The sequence below is a fragment of the Eurosta solidaginis genome, chromosome 3 (genome assembly GCF_040869045.1).
Source record: "Eurosta solidaginis isolate ZX-2024a chromosome 3, ASM4086904v1, whole genome shotgun sequence".
NCBI lineage: Eukaryota > Metazoa > Arthropoda > Insecta > Diptera > Tephritidae > Eurosta > Eurosta solidaginis.
In genome coordinates, this window is record NC_090321.1 from 159783302 (window position 1) to 159803963 (window position 20662).

Sequence of the window (20662 nt, forward strand, 5' to 3'; positions counted from 1 at the left end):
TTTCTCTTCAGAGATATGAGCCAGTTTGTGAGTATCGTATGAATATCGTAGGCTTTGCACATGATATTAGAAACTTTGCAGCCCCGCCCTTTTGTCCACGCCTTTTCTGCTTGATGGAGCATATGTAACTCCTGTCTCCCTTTGATTTCTCCCAAACGGATTGGGACGTCTATCGTCGACTCGGCGAGTGTTGCACCCTCATTTGCCAACTCATCGGCCTTTTCGTTACCTTCTATCCCTTTATGACTGGGAACCCAGTAAAGATGTATTGTCCGGCCTGAGCGAAGTTTTTCCAATTCTTCTTTGCATTCCAGAACACTTCTTGATGAAGTACTGTGTGAGATTATTGCCTTAATCGCGGCCTGACTATCAATATATAAAGCACGCTTCCTCCAGAATTTCTGCTGCTTCATTAATTTGGAACCATCCGTATACACGTGTATAGCATGTTCTCCCATTTCTGCATACGGCACCAACCCTCCGGCTCAATTGTGGCCCCAATATCTCTTTCGAAGCTCAAGCACGGGACCTTATATTCCGTTTGCCCGATATTAGATGGCGATATACTGCTGTGGCCATAAGGCCTGCACTCAAGCTGCTGATTTTATATAGACATCTATTAATCTATCTCGGGTTGTGAGTAGAAAAGATGTCAAACTAATAGGCCTGCAGTCTTTCGGGTGCAGATGACTGGTTTTTCCCGCTTTCAGTATGAAGACTACTCGATCCATTCTCCAAGATTTGGGGACGTGGTTCAGTTTTATGCAACCCTCAAAGAATATTCTTAGCCATTCTATAATCGTTCCACCGGCCATCTGCAGCATAACAGGGAATATCCCATCTGGGTCTGGCGATTTGAACATAGCATACGTTTTTATTGCCTACTCAATTTTGGTTTTTGTCAACAACCCTGGTACCTCTGGCTCCGTATTGGGATTGCAGGCGTGGTTACATAACTCTTCCGCATCGTCTCCTGATGGGAAGTGTGTGTTAAGTAGCGCCTCAAAGGAATCTTCACTACTGTGTGATCATTCCTCGTCGTCCTTTTTTATCAGTCCCTGGACTGCGTCTCCTTTAGATAGCACTCTCCTCAGTCTCGCTGTTTCGCTGGAGCATTCTATGTCGACACAAAAATTCTTCCATGAAACCCGCTTTGACCTGTTGATTTCACGTCTATGGTTGGTTGGTTGGTTGCTGTGCTGCCGGGCTATGGAGTCGGACCCAAGTAGCTCTCTAGGCGCCATTTTGATGCACTTTCTCCTCGAACCAATTATATTTTTAGGCTTATGTACCCTGGGTATTGTTTTACTCAAACCACTTGGTTAAAACAACCTACTGATGTCTTTGATGCGGCAGTTTGACACCGCCCTTAAGTCCGGCAACACACAACAGCCTGGGGTTCGGGACTGAGAATTCTCGAGGGCTGGGCACTCGCAGAGGAAGTGAGTAACCGTTTCCTCGGCACCTTCTTGTCTACAGCTCCTACTCCTGTCATTGCAAGTGATACCCACTCTACCCGCGTATTGGCCAAACGGCCAGTGCCCTATAATTGTGGCCGCGATTCACGTTTATAGATCCTCGAAAGGCCTGTATTCGTCCCAGCACTCCTCGCTTTCCGCAACTTTTGCCAGCTTAAAAATCTTGTTTGCCTGCCCTCTAAGAAGATTTAGAGCTCCTTACTCCACAATGGTGGCTTTCCTGTCCCCTTGAATATTCTCAGAGGACAAGCTCTGTTGTACGCAGTTGTCAGCGCCTTTGATAAGAAGTTGTTGAACTCCTCCAACTCCTCTACGGTGGCAACCTCTTTAGGCTACCCAGTCTTCCTGACGCACCTTTCTGAAATTTGTACCAGTCCTTTTCCCTAAGCTTTCTAAAGGTTTTAGCCTTCCCTACCCTCGTTAGGGGGATTCTGAAGCTGATATATGCATGGTCTGAAAATTATGGCCTGGCAAGGACCCTCCATTCATACCCCGATATATCATGTTCAGAACTCAATGTGATATCAAGCACGTTGCTTGACGTAGGACCAGCATATGTAGGCACGCTACTCTTGTTGGCCACCTGTAGACTACTCTGTAGTATGTAACAAAAAAGATACTCGCCTCTATCATTAATATCGTCCCCACCCCATACGCTGTGGTGCGCATTCGCATCGGCGCCTATGACAAGCCGTCATCTGCAGCCTTATTGATCCACCAGCCTTTGAACTCCTCTGTTGGGGCTTCCACGTCAAGGGCCATTTAGTAGGATGCCAGGATAAGGGAAGGTTATTTCTTTCCCTCTATTGCGACTACGGCTAGGTCTTCGGTGCTGATGTTAGATAGCATCCATGAGTATAGGTGTTTCCTTACCATGACTGCAGCTCTAACCGTGCTTTCCGTCTTTGCCTAATAAACGCTGAATCCGCGAGCGCTGAATCCGGAAACCTTTCCTCCAGATAAAAGCCATGACTCATGTATCAGCGCCACATCAAAGTCCTCAAGAGTCAGGAGGAGCTCGCTCGATGCCATTTTATTGTATTGGAGGCTTATCTGCAAGACTCGCAGCGTAATTTAGCTGTTTGTCTCCCTCCAAATTATCCGCCACTGCACTCACGCAATGCTTTTTTCTGCTGTTTTCCGAGTATTGAGGTCCGTATCTCCCTCCCCTGTTCGAAGCGTCTTTGCTAGACTCAGAGCGTCATTGAGCTGTTTGTCCACTTCCAATACCTCCGCCTCTACGCTTATACCACTGATTTGCTCGTGCACCTCTGCCACTGCGCCTTTGCCCCCATCATTTGGCGCTACTTTCAGGTTATGGAGGTCCTTTTCCACCTCCCCTGCTTTTAGCGTTTAGTAGGGGTTATTGTCCTGAGGACTCCTCTTTTTAAGGTGCACAAATATACTACCTGCGCCCCAGGAAAATTTCCCAAGCTGTGAGTGCAACAGATCCTCCGATTCCTTATTAATTTGGAAGATGTAGTACCGGCCCCCCTCCACGGGTCGGGATGGAGTACCCTCCAATCCCGTGTTGATATGTTCGGGTTCTGCCGCTGCAGCATGCTAAGCGTAACTTCCGCCTTCACTACTCGGGGATCCAAAACTTGGCCTTTGGTATCGTGGGGATAAGAGCTCTATACACCACCTTCAACCTTGCGCCTTCTTGTTTTTGAATGTCTGGAACAACTCTCTGCAGCCATTCTAAATTCGCCTTTTTGGTGCAGGTCATCAGTTTAACCCCATTGTGCCATCCAGCTGTTTCGACGGCTGGTAGCCGTCTGTTCGGTTCATCATGCATCATTTTGATCATAATACTGATCAGCTTCCCTTCGCAGGATCTACTAAGATCAAATAGATAAACAAATATGTACATACATATATCTCACGGTTTGATCATTGGTGTTGTGTTATTTTATTAGTCATCCTCTTTATTGCGCTCTGCGTACGCCTTCGATCTCGATTCCGCTTCCGAATCCGGTTAGCTCACTTCCGTTACATCTCTAATATATATAAATAAGCATTTGTGAACTTAAAGTTCAGTGCGAACGTTTGCGTTAAATAAGAAACCGTTAATTAAATCTATTTCTATGTAGCGGTATTTCCATTTCATACATCAAGCGTTGTATCAGTCATTTTAGATTACATAATTCCTCGGAAGATGCAAAGTGCAATAAACAATTTTATGAAAACAGACTGCGCGCGTGCGTACATTCCGTGAGGAAAGCAGACAGCAAAGTTTGATTTCTTTGACTTCAACTTCGAGTCAAAATATCACTCTTCAACATACATACATACATATGTATGTGCCTACATACATATTATTTGTACAACACATGATAACCAAACTAACAAGGTAGGAATATCTAATCGTTCTTTCTTGTGGCCGGCCATAGGTTTTTTTAGTTTTTGCTCAGTTTAATATTAAAAAATCAATCTTCAAATAAAAGGAAATCTAAAACTAAACAAAACAAAATTGTAAAATTTGTGTTTATTTGAGGAAAAATATAAATATGTATGTGTGCAAATGAGACATTTTAAATTTTTTCAATGCGGAAAACGTCAATAATAACAGAAACGGTTATACCTTGTAAGTGTTTTCACCAATGGTTGTACTACATTTGTTAGTACATATTTAAAATAACGAATCGATTGAGAAAAATTATAAATGCAGGCAAAGTGAATTGAATAAATTGTGGTTGACAATTGAATATGATTCTCTTTTAAGGGACTATTATGTCAAACAAATGTCGTGCATGTAGTATTCTATCACCTATGTTTTTTTTTTTTGCATTTTGCCTTATATAACAGCATTAAAGGCCCGTGGCATAAGATTTTTGATGCAGCATCGTGCGCTGACCTATGAATAGGTTACATGAATTTGCATGGAGAGCGACAAATAGTGCATCCAGCGCACCAGCGCCATCTGACATTCAAAAGTAGCTAAATTTCAACTTTTGTTGCAAGCAGAGCATAAGAAAAAGAATTGGACTTGAATTTGAATTTTTGTTTTGTCTATGAGTTCTTTCAGACTTTGCAAGTGAAATTATTTTTCCCAATCGTTGGTACTTTTCTAACATTTCTCACCATTAAAAACTACATATTAACAAATAAATAGGAGACAAACTACGTTAGCAAATATTTTTCTAGTATAGTGAGAATGTTTATAACAGTGCTTCGCTAAATTTTTTAAGTGAATCGGCAAGCCGAAATAAGTTTCAACTTCGAAGTCAGAAGTTCTTTTATATTTACAAACGCAAAATATTGCGCGATTGCGACGATGTTCACTTTTGCATCAAAACTCATAAACATGAGCAATTTCAATGTGACGCGACCGTTATCTATGACTACATAGAAAATAATATGGGTACTTCAAAAGCTGACCGTACTTAAACCAAAGACACAATTACAGTTGTATATCCGGCATTATATAAAAAGGGTATTTTGCTTAAGATAAAACATATTGTTACGAATATTAGCAAAACTAAGGGGTGCTGCTATCTCTAAGCCGATGCTAAGCAGTGACGTGAATTCACATCAATAATTCAATCATTATGTATCTACATAAACGAAACAATAATTGCGTCTACACATATGTACCATATACGTATACGAGCAGCGGAGAGTCAATGCACAAACCAGGGATGCACCTTAACGTTAAGCTAATCGTTTATCAAAAAATTTCCACCGTTTCCGTTGAAACACTTCGAAATATTATCGATAAAGAAATTATCAAAATAAATTGTATCTCGTTTTTAACTGAAACGAAAAGCTTTCGTTAACGTTAAAAACGTTAACAAAAACGTGATACTTTATGTTTGAATTGTGCTGGCAATGCTATAGCAATGGTGAAGCCGTAAGGTGGCAACAACGAGCGCACATACACACACAAACTCTATGTAATTTCTTTGTGTAATTCGTTGGTGGTAATGTCAAAAATACTTTGAGAAATGTTCGTACTGTCAAAATTCATGAGAAAAGTTGCAATCAGCTTGGCTAATGCTTTCACCTTTAATGACTCCGCCATCAATCAGCTTTGCCAGCATAGTTTGAAATTAATAATCAACATAAACGATTTGATTTCGTTTTGATATGGCAGAAAACGAAACGAAATCATTTCGTTAATTTGACGATCTTAACGTTAATAAACGAAACGAAATGACTTCGTTTCGTTTATTAACGTTGATTATCGTAACGAAATGATATCGTTTCGTTGGTTAAGCATGCCTGGCACAAACACATGCATATATCTGAGATACTCCTGAAAGTATGCAATGAGAAGCTATAAAATCGTGCTGAGAAGTTTGAGAGCTGATGGACTAGAAGATTCTGGAAATGGAAGCGCCTAGAAGATGCAACGTTGAAATCAGAGAGTATAAAAGGCAGCAAATGTAGAGGCGCTGGAATTCAGTTTGATTTGGGCTATCACGAAGTTATTGATTAAGCACGCAATCTGGCGGGCAATAGTAGAGTTTCATTTGAGCTATCAATCAGTTTGGTTATTAAGCAAGCTATTCGTTGCACAGTTTGAGTGTTATTGTGAAGTACTTTAATGAAGGCCATTTTGCATTATTACATATTGGAGTTATTTATTCAACAGTTTAGTGATTCGAACTTAACAGAGGGTTGCAAATAAGAAGATTTGTAAGTAAATTCGTTACAATTGGCGTCAGAAGGATTGTTGAATAAATTCCAGACGACAACAAGGACATGGCAAAGTTCAGTGAATTGAAGATCCAGCAACTAAAGAAGGAGTTGGAGAGCCGTGGATTCAATACAAGCGGCTTGAACTTCAGGCACGGCTACGAGAGGCAATGGAAGCAGAAGGAATTGATGTGGAAGAGTATGTATTTCATCTTGATGGCGAGGAGACAACAAAAATTGAAGAGAAAAACGAAACATCGCAGACGGTTACCAGCACAGACTTGAACATGATATTGGCTGCAATATCTGCACAAACATCGACAGTAGCATCAATGTCGTCGCAAATGTCAGAAATGTCGTCACAAATGGCATCAAAATTGGAATCGCAGGAGACACGCATAACATTGAAGATTGAAGCACAAGAAACGCGTATGTCAGAAATGTCGACACAGATTACATCCAAGATGGAAACACAGCTCGAAGAACAGAAGATATATGGCATCCCAACTGGAAGAGCAGAAGACATATATGGCATCCCAATGGGAATCACAGGAGGCACGTATTTCAGAAATGACGTCGCAAGTGTCATCTCAACTGGAAGACCAAAAGACATATATGGCATCTCCCTTGGAAGCGCAAGAGGCACGTATATCTGAAATGTCGGCAGAAATTTTGGAACAGGTATCATCAAAACTGGAAGCGCAGGATGCAAAAATGGCTCAATTTCAGGCAGAAGTAGATGATTTAAAAGGTCGTATGGAGCAGTTACAACTAAATCTGCCAGCTGTTTCAGCAAGCAATCCAAAGGTAAAAACACCATCCTTTGACGGTTCTGTTCCTTTCCAGGTGTTTAAGATTCAGTTTGAGAAGACCGTAGCAGTGAACAACTGGAGTGCTGAAGATAAAGTTGCTGCACTATTCGTGGCATTGAAAGGATCTGCTGCTGAAATCTTACAGACTATTCCTGAGGGAGAGCGGAACAACTACGAAACATTGATGAGCGCTCTAGAGAGGCGATACGGAAGCGAACACAGGAAGCAGATACACCAAATAGAGTTGCAAAACCGCTCCCAGAAAGCAAATGAGACATTGCAGGAGTTTGCTTCAGATATTGTAAGATTGGCTCATCTCGCAAATGCGGACGCACCCGTGGAATACACAGAAAGGGTAAAAATCCAGAGTTTCATAAATGGCATACGAAATGTGGAAACGAAGCGGGCTACATATGCAAATCCAAAACTAACATTTGCTAAAACGGTATCGCATGCACTGACTCAGGAAACAGTCTCACTTTTGAGTAAGCCAGCGTACAAAGCTCATCGCTTGGAAGTGGAAAGGCCAGACTGGGTAGACGCAATTTTGGAAGCATTGAAGGGTACGCAGCAGAAAAACAATGATGCAGTCAAATGCTTTAAATGTGGAAAGCAAGGGCATATTGCGCGTTGTTGCAACATCAACCCTAACAGTTCCAACAATGTGGGTGGTCGTAAACGCAGAGCTGAAGGAGATGAGCAGATCTCCAAAACCAATCAATCGTTAAACTAAAGCGAGTCAGCCGCAAGGGGCGAAAGCTGGCTCCTTCAATTGAATTCCCCATAATCTCTATCTCGCAAATTGGAAGAAGGTCAAGCAATCTTACTGTCGGAGGACATGTGGATGGAAAGGAACGTTTACTGACTGTAGATACGGATGCATCTCATTCCATCATTCGATCAGATTTAGTCAAAAAGAAGATAAGACCATTGCTTGGAGCAAGATTACGTACAGCCACGGGAGAGGACACCCAGGTAATTGGAGAAGTAGAATGTGAAGTAGCAATTGGGAACGTCACGGTACTACACAATTTTATAGTGGCAGGTATTGTTGATGAAATCATAATTGGAGTGGACTTCTTAATCAACCAAGGCATCAAGATCGATATGCAAAGCAAGACGATGCGATAAAGGAACATGGATGTGCCACTTAATTTCGGCTACGTGAGAGGCTACAGCAGTAAACGAGTGCTGGTGGAGGAGAGTCAGCAAATACCACCAAAATCAGAAGCAGTCATCTGGGCAAAGGTTGATGGAGATTGTGGGACAAACAAATTGTGGGTTGTCGAAGCAGCAAATAAATCAGCAATGAACATATTGTAAGAAAAACCCTGGCTATGACAAAACAAGATGGACGTATTCCTGTAAGAGTACTCAATGAGTTCAAGTCACCATTCAGTTTGACCAAAGGAGCCATTTTGGGAAGATGACAAGAAGCCGAAGTAGTTATTAACTGTGAACAGCTCCAGGAACACGTTTCATCTGGTAATACTGATATCACGGCATGGACGCAGGGGCTAGAGGAAGCCTATCAGAGTAAGGCAAAACAACTGGTCCTAAAGTACGCGAACATATTTGACCAGGATGGTTCCAAACCAGGCCGCACCAATGTTGTGAAACATCAAATTGACACGGCAGATGCGAGGCCGATCCGTCAAGCTCCACGTAGTGTTCCACTGGCGAAGCGGGAAGTTGTGAGTCAAATCATACAAGAAATGAGCGACAGCGGCGTCATCGAACCATCAGCTAGTCCATGGAGCTCACCAGTAGTACTTGTAAAGAAGAAGGATGGAAAAATGAGGTTTTGCGTGGACTAACGGAAGTTGAATGACGTTACGGAAAAGGATAGCTACCCGTTGCCAAGAATTGACGATACTCTGGACTCGCTATCTGGTACGAAATGATTTTCCACACTGGACTTGAAAAGCGGCTATTGGCAAGTTGAGGTGAAGGAGGAAGATAAAGAGAAAACAGCTTTCAGCGTCGGTGATGGTCTCTGGCAATTTGCAGTGATGCCTTTTGGACTTTGTAATGCACCAGCTACTTTTGAGAGACTCATGAACCAGGTACTGAAAGGACTACATTGGAAAACGTGCTTGGTGTACCTGGACGACATCATCGTATTGGGCAAGAACTTTGATGAACATCTTAAGAACTTGGAGGAAGTATTCCAGAGAATAGCTGGCGCTGGTCTGAAGCTAAGTCCCAAAAAGTGTGCGCTGTTTAAAAAGGAAGTCAATTATTTGGGTCACAAGGTAACGACAGAGGGCATCTGCACTACGAACGAAAAAATAGAGGCTGTAAAGGATTGGCCAAGACCACAGAACCTACATGAATTGAGAAGTTTCTTTGGGCTGTGCACATATTACCGCCGATTTGTACCAAATTTTTCCAGCGTAGCCCATAGCCTCCATGAGCTTACAAGAAAAAACAAAGCTTTTGAATGGAAGAAGGAGCAAGAAGTGGCTTTCCAAACATTGAAGGAGCGTTTGTGCACTGCCCCAATGTTAGCATATCCGATTCCAGGAGCAACATTTATTCTAGATACAGATGCGAGTGGATATGCTATAGGAGGCGTTTTATCACAACTGGTCGATGGACAGGAGAAGGTAGTTGCATATTACAGCCGTTCGATTGGAAAACCAGAGAGGAACTACTGTGTTACGCGGAGAGAGCTGTTGGCATTGGTAGAGTGCATTAAACATTTTCAAAAATACCTCTACGGCCAGCGATTCCGTGTCAGGACAGATCACGCAGCGTTGAAATTGCTTCTGCAGTTCCGTAATCCGGAAGGACAATTGGCACGGTGGATCGAGCGACTACAAAGCTATGACTTTTCCATTGAGCATCGAAAAGGTAGTACCCATGGAAATGTCGGTGCAATGTCACGAAGACCATGTAGTTTAGAATGCAGGCACTGTTCAAAGGCCGAGGCTAAAGAAGACATTATAGATGTCAGGCTAATGACTATAACGTGTACGGATGAATGGGACAAGGAACAACTAAGAAAGTGTCAGCTAGAAGATAAAGATATGACACATGTTATGCAAGGGCTCGAACGAAACGAAAGACCAAGCAGAGAGGAGATGTCAGCAGAGAGTCCCATTGCGAATTCATATTGGGCACAGTGGAACAGTTTAGAATTGATATCCGGTTGCATGCATCGAGTATGGGAGAGTGAGGATGGTCAATGCAAGAAGAAACTAATAGTTGTTCCCAGAAAGAGGATTTGTGACGTGCACAGCGAGCTGCACAATGGTCCAAGTGGAGGTCATCTTGGAATCACGAAGACACTCGTGAAAATTAAGCAGATATTCTATTGGGTTGGTTGCCGTCAGTCGGCCACCGAGTGGATTGCCAACTGCGAGGTATGCAACAGAGCGAAAGGGCCCAAACCCGAAGTCATGGCCAGATGAAGCAGTATATTTCAGGTGCACCATTTGAAATGATCGTCATGGATGTCGCAGGTCCATTTCCTACTAGCAACAGCGGAAACAAATACGTACTGGTGGTTATGGATTATTTCAGTAAATGGCCAGAGGTATACCCAATCCCAAACCAAGAAGCAGAAACAGTAGCAGAAGTGCTTAAAAACGAATGGGTTGCAAGATATTGTGTACCAATAGAGTTACATTCTGTGGTTCATTCTCACCAAGGCAGGAATTTTGAATCAGCTGTGTTCCAAGAAATGTGCAAGAAGTTGGGAATTCGAAAAACACGGACAACTGCTTTGCATCCTCAGTCCGATGTTATGGTGGAGCGTTTCAATAGAACATTGGAGGAGCATTTAAGGAAAGTAGTAGACAGTAGTAAGGACTGGGATACACATATCATTATTCTTGATGGCTTACCGATCGGCAGTACATGACACAACGGGCTAAACTCCCGCAAAGGTAATTTTTGGCAATGACCTTCGACTGCCAGCTGATTTGAAGTATGGGATAGATGCCGATGCGGAGAGGAATGTCAAGAAATCCACTGGTGTCTTGGAAGAAGAGCTGAGAGAGACACACGATCTGGTAAGGCAACGAGCAAAGATTATGAGTGACAAGATGAAAGCGAGGTACGATAAAGCAATTAATTCGGAAGGGTTTCAGGAAGGAGATTTGGTTTGTCCCCGAAATTGCAGTGTAACTGAGAAGGCCCATACAAAGTTGTAAAACGGATTAACGATGTAGTGTACCGCATACAAACCATTACCAAACCACGAACCAAAATGAAAGTGGTTCATTTGGAGAGGCTAGCAGCGTTTAGATCGAGAGATTTGTCTGATCGGGACGATCAGACTTAGGTGGAGGGCAGTGTTACGAATATTAGCAAAACTAAGGGGTGCTGCTATCTCTAAGCCGATGCTAAGCAGTGACGTGAATTCACATCAATAATTCAATCATTATGTACCTACATAAACGAAACAATAATTGCATCTACACATATGTACCATGTACGTATACGAACAGCGGAGAGTCAATGCACAAACACATGCATATATCTGAGATACTCCTGAAAGTATGCAATGAGAAGCTATAAAATCGTGCAATTGTAGTTACAGCTGAGAAGTTTGAGAGCTGATGGACTAGAAGATTCTGGAAATGGAAGCGCCTAGAAGATGCAACGTTGAAATCAGAGAGTAAAAAAGGCAGCAAATGTAGAGGCGCCAGAATTCAGTTTAATTTGAGCTATCAAGCAGTTATTGATTAAGCACGCAATCTGGCGGGCAATAGTAGAGTTTCATTTGAGCTATCAATCAGTTTGGTTATTAAGCAAGCTATTCGTTGCACAGTTTGAGTGTTATTGTGAAGTACTTTAATAAAGGAAATTTTGCATTATTACATATTGGAGTTATTTATTCAACAGTTTAATGATTCGAACTTAGCAGAGGGTTGCAAATAAGAAGATTTGCAAGTAAATTCGTTACAATATTGTTAACAAACCCGTTTTTAAATTTTGTTTGTATTTAATTGCCCAAAGCTCACAAAGTGGCTTATATCTGTGAGGAGAGAAGTCTTAAAGCTCACGATGGGCATACTGACTGGACACTGCCTTCTGGCGTCCCATGCTTATAAGTTAGGCCTCGTCAGTAACAGCAAGTGCAGGAAGTGTGAGCTGCAGGAAGAAACGTTTGAGCACTTTCTGTGTTCGTGTCCTGCGCTCGCCAGGCCAAGGCTCCAGATTTTAGTAGCGGCAGAGTTGCCAGATCTCGAGGCAGCAATTAAGCTGGGTCCTAGAAAACTGCAAGTATTTGCCAAGTGGACAGAGTTATTCTATAACGTATGTCCTGGCACCTGATTGCCGTTCTTCCGTTTGGTCGTCAAACAAATTCTGGTACCACTATGGACACATTCAGTCTATGTGAAATCTTTATTGACCGGCCAGTTCAACCTAACCTAACTAATTGCCCAAGATTTATGTTTTTCTAAAATAATTATCTTCCTCCAGTACTAGTTGTTCTAAGGATTTCTTAGTTTTTATACCTTACCTTCTCGAGCCTTGCTTCCATGTTTCATATTTTCTCCTTTCAAAAACTGGTTTCATGGGGCTTTCCGTCTGAGTCTTCAAATCGGAAGAATATACCAGAAAGCTTGTTTGAAAGGACTCAGATCTGACGGACAGCTGATAAAGCTAGTTTACTTAAAATTATTTTCTGTATTTAATTAGCGAGACATGCTCATATTGCTTTGTAGAATTGTTTTGTTATTGATATTAGAGAAAAATCGCAAAGTTTATAAACGGCGATGGTTACTAGGACATGTTTCTGAATATGGCTGAGTGGCTCCCGAGATTATTTTCGCAAACACAAGATGAATTTGTTCATACAACCCCATAGCTTTCCTCCTATTGCTTCCGTACGTGAATGCCTAGAAGATTGAAATGGTCATATTAATTCGTTTCCGAGATGGTCGGGCTTTTACCTTAATAGTGCTTGATATCGGAACGTACCGGATTTATATTCGATAAATGACCATCAAAATTGATAAGAATAAATTCGCGTTTTTAATCTTTTTTATGTTATAAAGGTAAATTTTTTTGTTATAAGACATCGATTTGGTCCACTGATTTGAATGGTGGCCGTGGACTTAGGCACTTCTGAAATTCGATTCTAGTGCTATATAATGATTTTTTGGACCTCAAACTTTTGAAAAATCTGTATGTACGCTAAATGAAATCTACGGTTGTTGGTGTCCTTGTCTTCCATTTGAGAAAAATCTTGTTTGAGTTCTTTTAGTTCGTACATTGCGGTCTCTGGAGTTATGCTTGACATGGATCATGTTGTCATAGTATATTAATCATTGAGTCGTAGATTTAATTCCGGAAATTTTGATGAGGGCACAGCCACCCAGTCAAAAAGCTACAGCTGAATTTTTTGAGCAGTTGCCCTATATCACTGGTACCCATGGTCCGAGCAGGGATGAAGGCAATTAACCAAGTTGGGAGATATAAAATCTTGGAGAGCATCCACCATCCCTCTGAAAGTAATTTTCGAAATTTTGAAAACGGGCTGTTTATAAGCCGGTATATTTTAAATTATGCATAGCACAGAAAATGAGAGTTCGAAGACTTTGCTGGATGGGTGTTTTTTTTTTTTTTTGGAAACCTCCACGCATTGAGAAAAACAAGAAAATAAAAACTTTCTATTGCAAGGAAGATTCTGCTAAAGTGCTTTGCTGAGGGCAGGCAGAGTAGTCTCCACCAGCATTGCCGGCTAAGAACTATCAAGCAACGAAATAAATTATATTACTTCTAAGTCTATTAAATCATATAGTTAGAAATCGACGTAAAAATTATTTATTATTATAGAAAACAATTTTCAATTTTCCTTTTTTATTCTCCTTTTTTCATTGTAGTTGCTCACAAAATACACTGTACAGAGGAGCAGATGCAAGTAGAAATTCAAATACCTGAGAGAAGCAAAGATGATCCAGCCACAAAAGCACAAATATATTTAGAGGGTCTTAAGGACTATCCGAATCAACGCTGCCAACCCCAGCTAAGTGAATTAGAGGCTGTGTTCCGGCTGTCATTGACGGACTTTTATGAATGCGGAGTAACGCGGATGGTGAATCAATTGACGGTAAAAACATTTTCCTATATTGCTGCTAACTGTTAAGGTCCCACTTATCTGAAAAAAAATCAAAACTTGAAAAGAAAATGAGTTCACTTCCTTTTTGTGTAATAACCAGAGGTCGGATTCGTATGCAAATGCATATTTTTGTTTGAGGACGTAGAGACCCCTGACCAAGTTACAAGTTCGTTATGTGTCAGAAGGATTAATATATCCCTGTAATGTTTTGCATAACCGGACATTTTTGCATATTTACAAATTTGATGCATATTTTTCCCATATTAACATTAAGTACATATACATACATACACCGGTTACACTAAGAACCGTTTTGCTTTCGTTCACGGTTATTCACCGCTAGTAACTATTTTACGTTACTACTGTTAAGTTTGCTTTTTAATTTAAAAATTTTATACGACTCTCAGTTATGAATAACTGAGTATGATACCGATAATGAGCTGATAAAGCTCTGCTCAGAACGTCCCGAAATTAAACCAAAACGTTTTTAAACTATTGCCGACATGGTTCCGATAAAAAATCCCAAAGCATTTACGAAATACCCCGCAGATATCCGAACTAGTTCCAAAATCATTACGAAAAGGTTTCAAAGTTGATACAAAATGATACCAAAGTCATTCCGAAAAGATTACAAACAAGTACGAAGTTATACCGAATAAATTCCGAACTGGCCGAATGGACTCCGTTCTGACCAAGGTTTTGGGGAGTGTCCTTATCGCTACAACAACAACCGTAAACTTATCCCGACGAAGACTATAAAATAGTGAGAAACAGGCTTCAATTTTAGTATAATTCCATTTAATTTGATGTGTTCCGCTCACAAATAGCCATTCTTGAAGCAGCTCAGAAGGCCACAAGTACTCGCACTCGCTCGTGCTAAATGGCGCTTCCCATAATGACGTGTCTCCTTAGAATGGACAGGAGGATTGCATAGCACCATCCCTTGCCTCCGTCTCCCCTTTCCTGTCCGGCACCAGTGCACCAGCCCACGTGTGGGACAGGGTAAACCTATATACATTTCAAAACTCACACTTACTGAATCTTCCCAGTGCAGCTCACATCTCGGATGAAGCCACTTTCCTAGAAGTTCTGGGACCAGCACCGACCCCCGGATGGGTGCATTTATTGCAGCACGAAGCTGTGTACTCGTAAAACACCGGGTAGACCCAGCAAAAATAAAAAAATTAGCAGATTTATACAAACATCGGTTGAGGCCGTATAGAAGTTTAAACTCTCCCTTTTAGTAGTATTGCTAGATTTACTTACTAATTTGGCGCTAATCGTTTAAACGGGTTTGACCGATTTTACTATATTTTTTTTTAAACAACCATTACATTAGTATTCAATAAATGTATATTTTCAGGGTAAAAAAGTGTATTATCATAAAATAATTATTGAATCCAGTAGCGCTAAGGAGGTCGTAAGCGTGAAATGCATTACAACTGGGCCCTTTTACCATCCACTCATGCTAAACGTGACAAAACGGGAGCACCACGGCGTCGTTCGGCGAGATGTGCTTCCAGCCGGATTTCAAGAACCAGAGTAAGTTGTTCCGTACATGTTTGTGGAGCAATAGAAAGTCTCTCAAAAATTTATTGCAATATCGCATCCCTTCCGTACGAAATACTCATAATGGATCCGTTCGACATTAAGGGTAACTTTTTGTCATATATATATATATATATGTATGGTAAACTATCATTGAACTCTGAACCACGTTTTTACTTTCAGGTCTCTAGCTCATCGGGAAGTTGGTTAAAAGCCAATCCCGAACCTCCAAATCTCGTATGAGTTTTCTAATTTTCTCGACCCGTGATCGACCAATCGAAATATGTTTCTTATTTTGTGGCATTGTCACGGTGCCCTGAAGTATTAGATATGAAGTTTCATGCTCAATGGGAAGTTACATAAAAATCGACCACAAGATTCCATACGCTCTGTATAGATTTTCTAAGCTTTACTAAATGTATTGAACCCTGTCTCATCTAGTAAAGTTGTTTTCGTAAGTATTGCATTGTAATAGAACTCTAGGCTTCAAGACCCTGGCTCACCGGAGGTTACTTAAAAACTGATCAAAGAGTTCCTTATCTCTTATGAATTTTCTAATTTTCTCGATGCACTGAACATTTTTTAATTTTTTTACATTGTCATGGTCTTCAGAACTAAGTGAATAGTTTCAAGTTTCTAGCTCAATAAAAAGTTATTTAGAAATGAATCGCAACATTCTGAAAGATTGCTAAATATATCAATGTTGCATCATTCTTTTCCAACTTCAAAGAAGTCGAAACTGAATTGTAGGATATATTTAAAAGGAAGGAGTTACAAGGTTTGCAATAGCAGCTTTTGACTTAATTCCCAGCATTTACAGGAACCGATACAGATATATGTAGATATGATTTTTCGAATACAATTTTGGTATAATTTTAGAAAGTGGAGAATAAAATTTAAAGGATATCAAACCGTAAATCAAAAGTCGGTTAAGATATCATATTGAAATTAAGTAAGGGGGTTATCCTTGCCAATTTATACACCCCTGGTGAAAATTAACAGCCACGCCTACTTTTTAAAACCGTAAGTCTGTCCCTCTTTCTGTCCGTTAACACGATAAGTTGACCAAAAATGTAGACAACTTCATGAAATTGAATACACGGGCTCGTCTGAATTCAAAAAATATTTGCATTGAAAACGTTTGAAGTCACGATTACCTCTTCTATATCGATATTTTCGAAAATGGAGAATGGGGGACAATGCATTAACAAGTACTGCTAAAGTGACAAAACTTGGCGAGTGTAGTAGGACTTGGCACCGCCCACTTTTAATAGAAGAAAATTTAAAAGATTTCAAAGCCATGAATCAGAAACCGTTGGTATCACTTTGCAAATTTTTATATATAGATCTGAGAAGAATTGGTTAGCGACCACGCCCACTCTTTTTTTTTTAATTGCTTAAAGTTTCAACCATCACAAAGTCGGCAATATATTCAAGGCATTGCCGTTATAGTATTTTACTGCAAAGTACGAAAATGAAAAAAATACTTGCATGATCCTGGTAGTCTCCTTTTTTTTAAGCTCTTCACAAAACTTTCAATACTAAAGTCGAAAAGCGACAAATTTTACCGAGATTTGGTAAACACGTTGTTTCTGTCACAGTTACCAGTTAAAGTTACTTTTTGGGAAGACGATATTTGTATATTTATAAGCAGTTCGTTTCAGCTCGCATTTCATTTAATATTCATGATATTTCTCTTTAAATGCGTCAAAAATCAAAATACGTATGAGAGCACACAGCTGGGTATATAATGTTCGGTTTCACCCGAACTTAGTTCCTTACTTGTTTAATGTTTCTTTCTGTTTGTTTAAGGGACTTGGAGATTACCACTTCACTTACCGAGCGTGCGCCGGAACCACGTTTATCGATTGGCGTAACTCAAAATGGAAAAAAGGTTACTGGTGATTTAACAGTAACTCCCGGTACTCCATTAACGATGGAAATAAATTTGGATCGTGATTCTGCTCCAGTTTATGGTCTAGGTGTGAATTATCTCGAAGTAACTGACACCCGGCTACTTTCCGAAACAATCGTTTTTAAAGGGTAAGAATAGAGCTTTTATTTACAATAGATTATTCGGCTAATTGATTAGCAACTTTTGCATTGATTGAAAATCGGCATTAAAAAATAAGATTGAAAAATTTCATAAACTATATTTTTTAATTGTTTGCTGGAAAATGAGTTTTCGAAAACGTATCTGGGTATGAAATTAGACCTCTAGAATTTGTTCTATAACGGACTTGGACATTATTCGAATAAATGTTTATTCACATATGTTATTATTCGAATGAAGTTGCATGGCATTGTGAATTTATACAAGTGGAGAACGTTTGGAAAAAACGTTCACAATAGTAAACAGCCTTGAAACACCTGTTAAATCGCCGTTCAATTACTTAAATTATTTGCTCAATAGTGTTTTTCAAACATTTTTTTAGACGACTGGTATTTTCTATTAACTAAATTTAAAATGGAAACGATTCAAACTCCCATGGTGTGACCAATTGGCGCGGGTGGCAAAGAGAAGGAGCGACAGGCGCGCCTTGTTGGACGGCCCTAACCGTTTAAACGGTTAAGCGCCAATTAAGAAGAAGAAGAAATTTAAAAAATTTATAATAATATGCAGTCCGATTTTCTGTAGATACATTTAAAAGAAAAGCTGGTTTGAAACACAGTTTATATATCGCGAGCTGATTGGATACTTTTTTTATTTGATTTGATACATCAACTTCCGGCGCAGTACGATTTTGACATTAGTCCATCGAATTTACAAAAACAAAGTACATGGAACTTTTATTTATGTTTGTACTAGCGGCCCGGTACGTGCTTCGCTACGTATAAAGTGAAATATTAAATCAAACTCATTTATTATTTGCTAGCTATTTTAAAACTTATACCAAAATATTTGGATAAACAATGTTTTTTGTTTTTCGATTTTGAGCATGAATAAACAAACGGCTGGGGGTACCGAGTCCGGAACAGGCAACATAAAGTTGGCCATGTGAAAAATATGATTCCTCCAAATTCACACCACAAACGTTAAGTGTTTGCCCTTGGGCTTTGTTGATGGACATCGCAAATGATAAACGCACAGGATATTGTAATCGTTTGAATTCAAATGGCATATCAGTTGGAATCATAGGGATACGCGGTATTAAACAAACTTCTCCTTTTGATTTATCAGTTAAGATCGTAGCTTCAATCAAATTTGGCAATAAATTTTTCACTGCCAATCTGGTGCCATTACAAAGTTTTGGTGGATTAATATTTCGCAATAATATAATCAAAGAAACGCTTTCAGATTCAAACAATGCGGTGGCATACCAGCCGGTTCTAATGAATTTAAAAATTCAATTGGATAATTCATTGCCTCATCTTGATTCATAGCACTGTCAACTGATTTATATGTCGTGACTACACCTGGGAGTTTTGCTTGAATTTGAAAATTAATGGCATTGATATGAATGTTTTTCGGTGCTAAAATGGCGCGTTCTCTCAACCAATCATGATTTCTGTAATTCTGAAGAATATTTGGAAAAACACATTCAATCAATTCATCTATCGGTTCTGTCGATTTGTATTTTGCCATCACCAATTTCTAACAAATGTTTTGAAAACTCATGGGAGCTGGATCATTTTATATGTTAATACGCATATTAATGTTCAGTGTCAATTTTTGTACATATCTCCAAAGAACTGATGACTTCAAACAGGCATTTATTTCATCAGCACGAAACACGTTGCAATTTCTCATTTCTGCGATGAAGTATAATATAACCGGATTGAAACTGATCACCAAGAATTATAATTGCAACCTCATCAATTGTCGGTGCATTGAATCGCCTTTCATGCTCTCCAAAGGGTGTTCTATCAGCCCTTATTACGATTTTGTGATTATCATATAGTATACGATCGAGAGCAATTTTGAACAATTGAACTAATGCATTATACTGATGGAAAAACCTTTGTAGCTCAAAAATAATTTCTCGTCTTGTATTCAAAGTAATTGCACAACGTTGATCCATTTCACGATTTTCATCACCAATAAAATAAATTTGCAAAAATGTATAATCAGCGTCGGGGTATGGCAATAACGAACCAGCTTGATGATAAATTTGGCCCTGAACATGTATGCAAGTTTAGGTATATGTTGCATAATAATTTTTAAAACTATAGAATACTTTTATGATTCAAATTGATTGGGACAATCCTGTTTGAGTATTTACCTTAAACGTCGGCATAAAATTATCTCTAGTAATGTTAGTAGCACCAAAAGAAGTCATTTGAAATGTCGAATTTTATTTTTGAATATGACTCAAAAAGTGCTTCGAACTTTCAGAAGTCCCAAAAATTAATGAAGACAATAGTTCGAGTGGAGTTTCTAATGCTGGCAATCTCACTTTGCCATTAGCACAACACATGCCGGGCGTTTCACCTGGAAATTTAGCCGCATCACAATGTGGACATATTGCGTCCATTATTCCAATATATCTGTACATACTGTAATCAATCTGACTGTTGTAATTAAAAGCAGCACGCATAATTTCAGGTACAACAGATCTATTTCATGCATTACGTTCACGCTGCGAGGCATTAGCTTGTGCTCGTTCATCTGGAGTCTGTGATCGCCTTTGTAATGCCGCAGCATTTGTATGACGCGTTCGGCGACCTATATTTCCTCGTGTGGGTCGTGGCATTTTTCTTTCAATTAAAAAAGAATAAATTAAATTTAAGAAAATGTCTACATTAATAGTGGTACACCATATGTTTTTTCAAATAAGGAAATACACATGCATTCGTGTAATTCACTTCAACAGTTCAAAACTTACCGTTTTTGGCTCGGAAATTCGCTTTGCGCTATATTTCTTCTTTTCACAAATTCACACAAACTTCAATAATTATTAAACAAAAACACTATTTGCATTTTTATGTAATAATTTGAACCGCGGTAATTTCGGACACTACTGAACGTATTGGGCTGCTTCGTTTATTCTGCTAACGAATGGTGTTGAGGCCAAAGAAAACGATCCAGCGATGTTTACACTCCAATATCATTTATTTTCCTAATTTGAATTTTCTTAATGCTAAGAGCCAAAACTCTATGCCAA

At 39.8% G+C, this 20662-nt stretch overlaps 1 protein-coding gene across 10 annotated transcripts in view; it reads left to right on the plus strand.

Moving 5' to 3' along the window:
- qsm (Zona pelucida superfamily protein qsm) overlaps positions 1–20662 on the plus strand; it is a 70107-nt gene that overhangs the window by 45553 nt on the left and 3892 nt on the right. For all 10 annotated transcript variants that reach the window (XM_067773524.1, XM_067773525.1, XM_067773528.1 and 7 more), the window contains 3 exons: positions 13774–14000; positions 15373–15551; positions 17370–17600. In XM_067773524.1, the coding sequence (XP_067629625.1) occupies positions 13774–14000; positions 15373–15551; positions 17370–17600 (637 nt within the window). The remainder of the gene's footprint in view (positions 1–13773; positions 14001–15372; positions 15552–17369; positions 17601–20662) is intronic.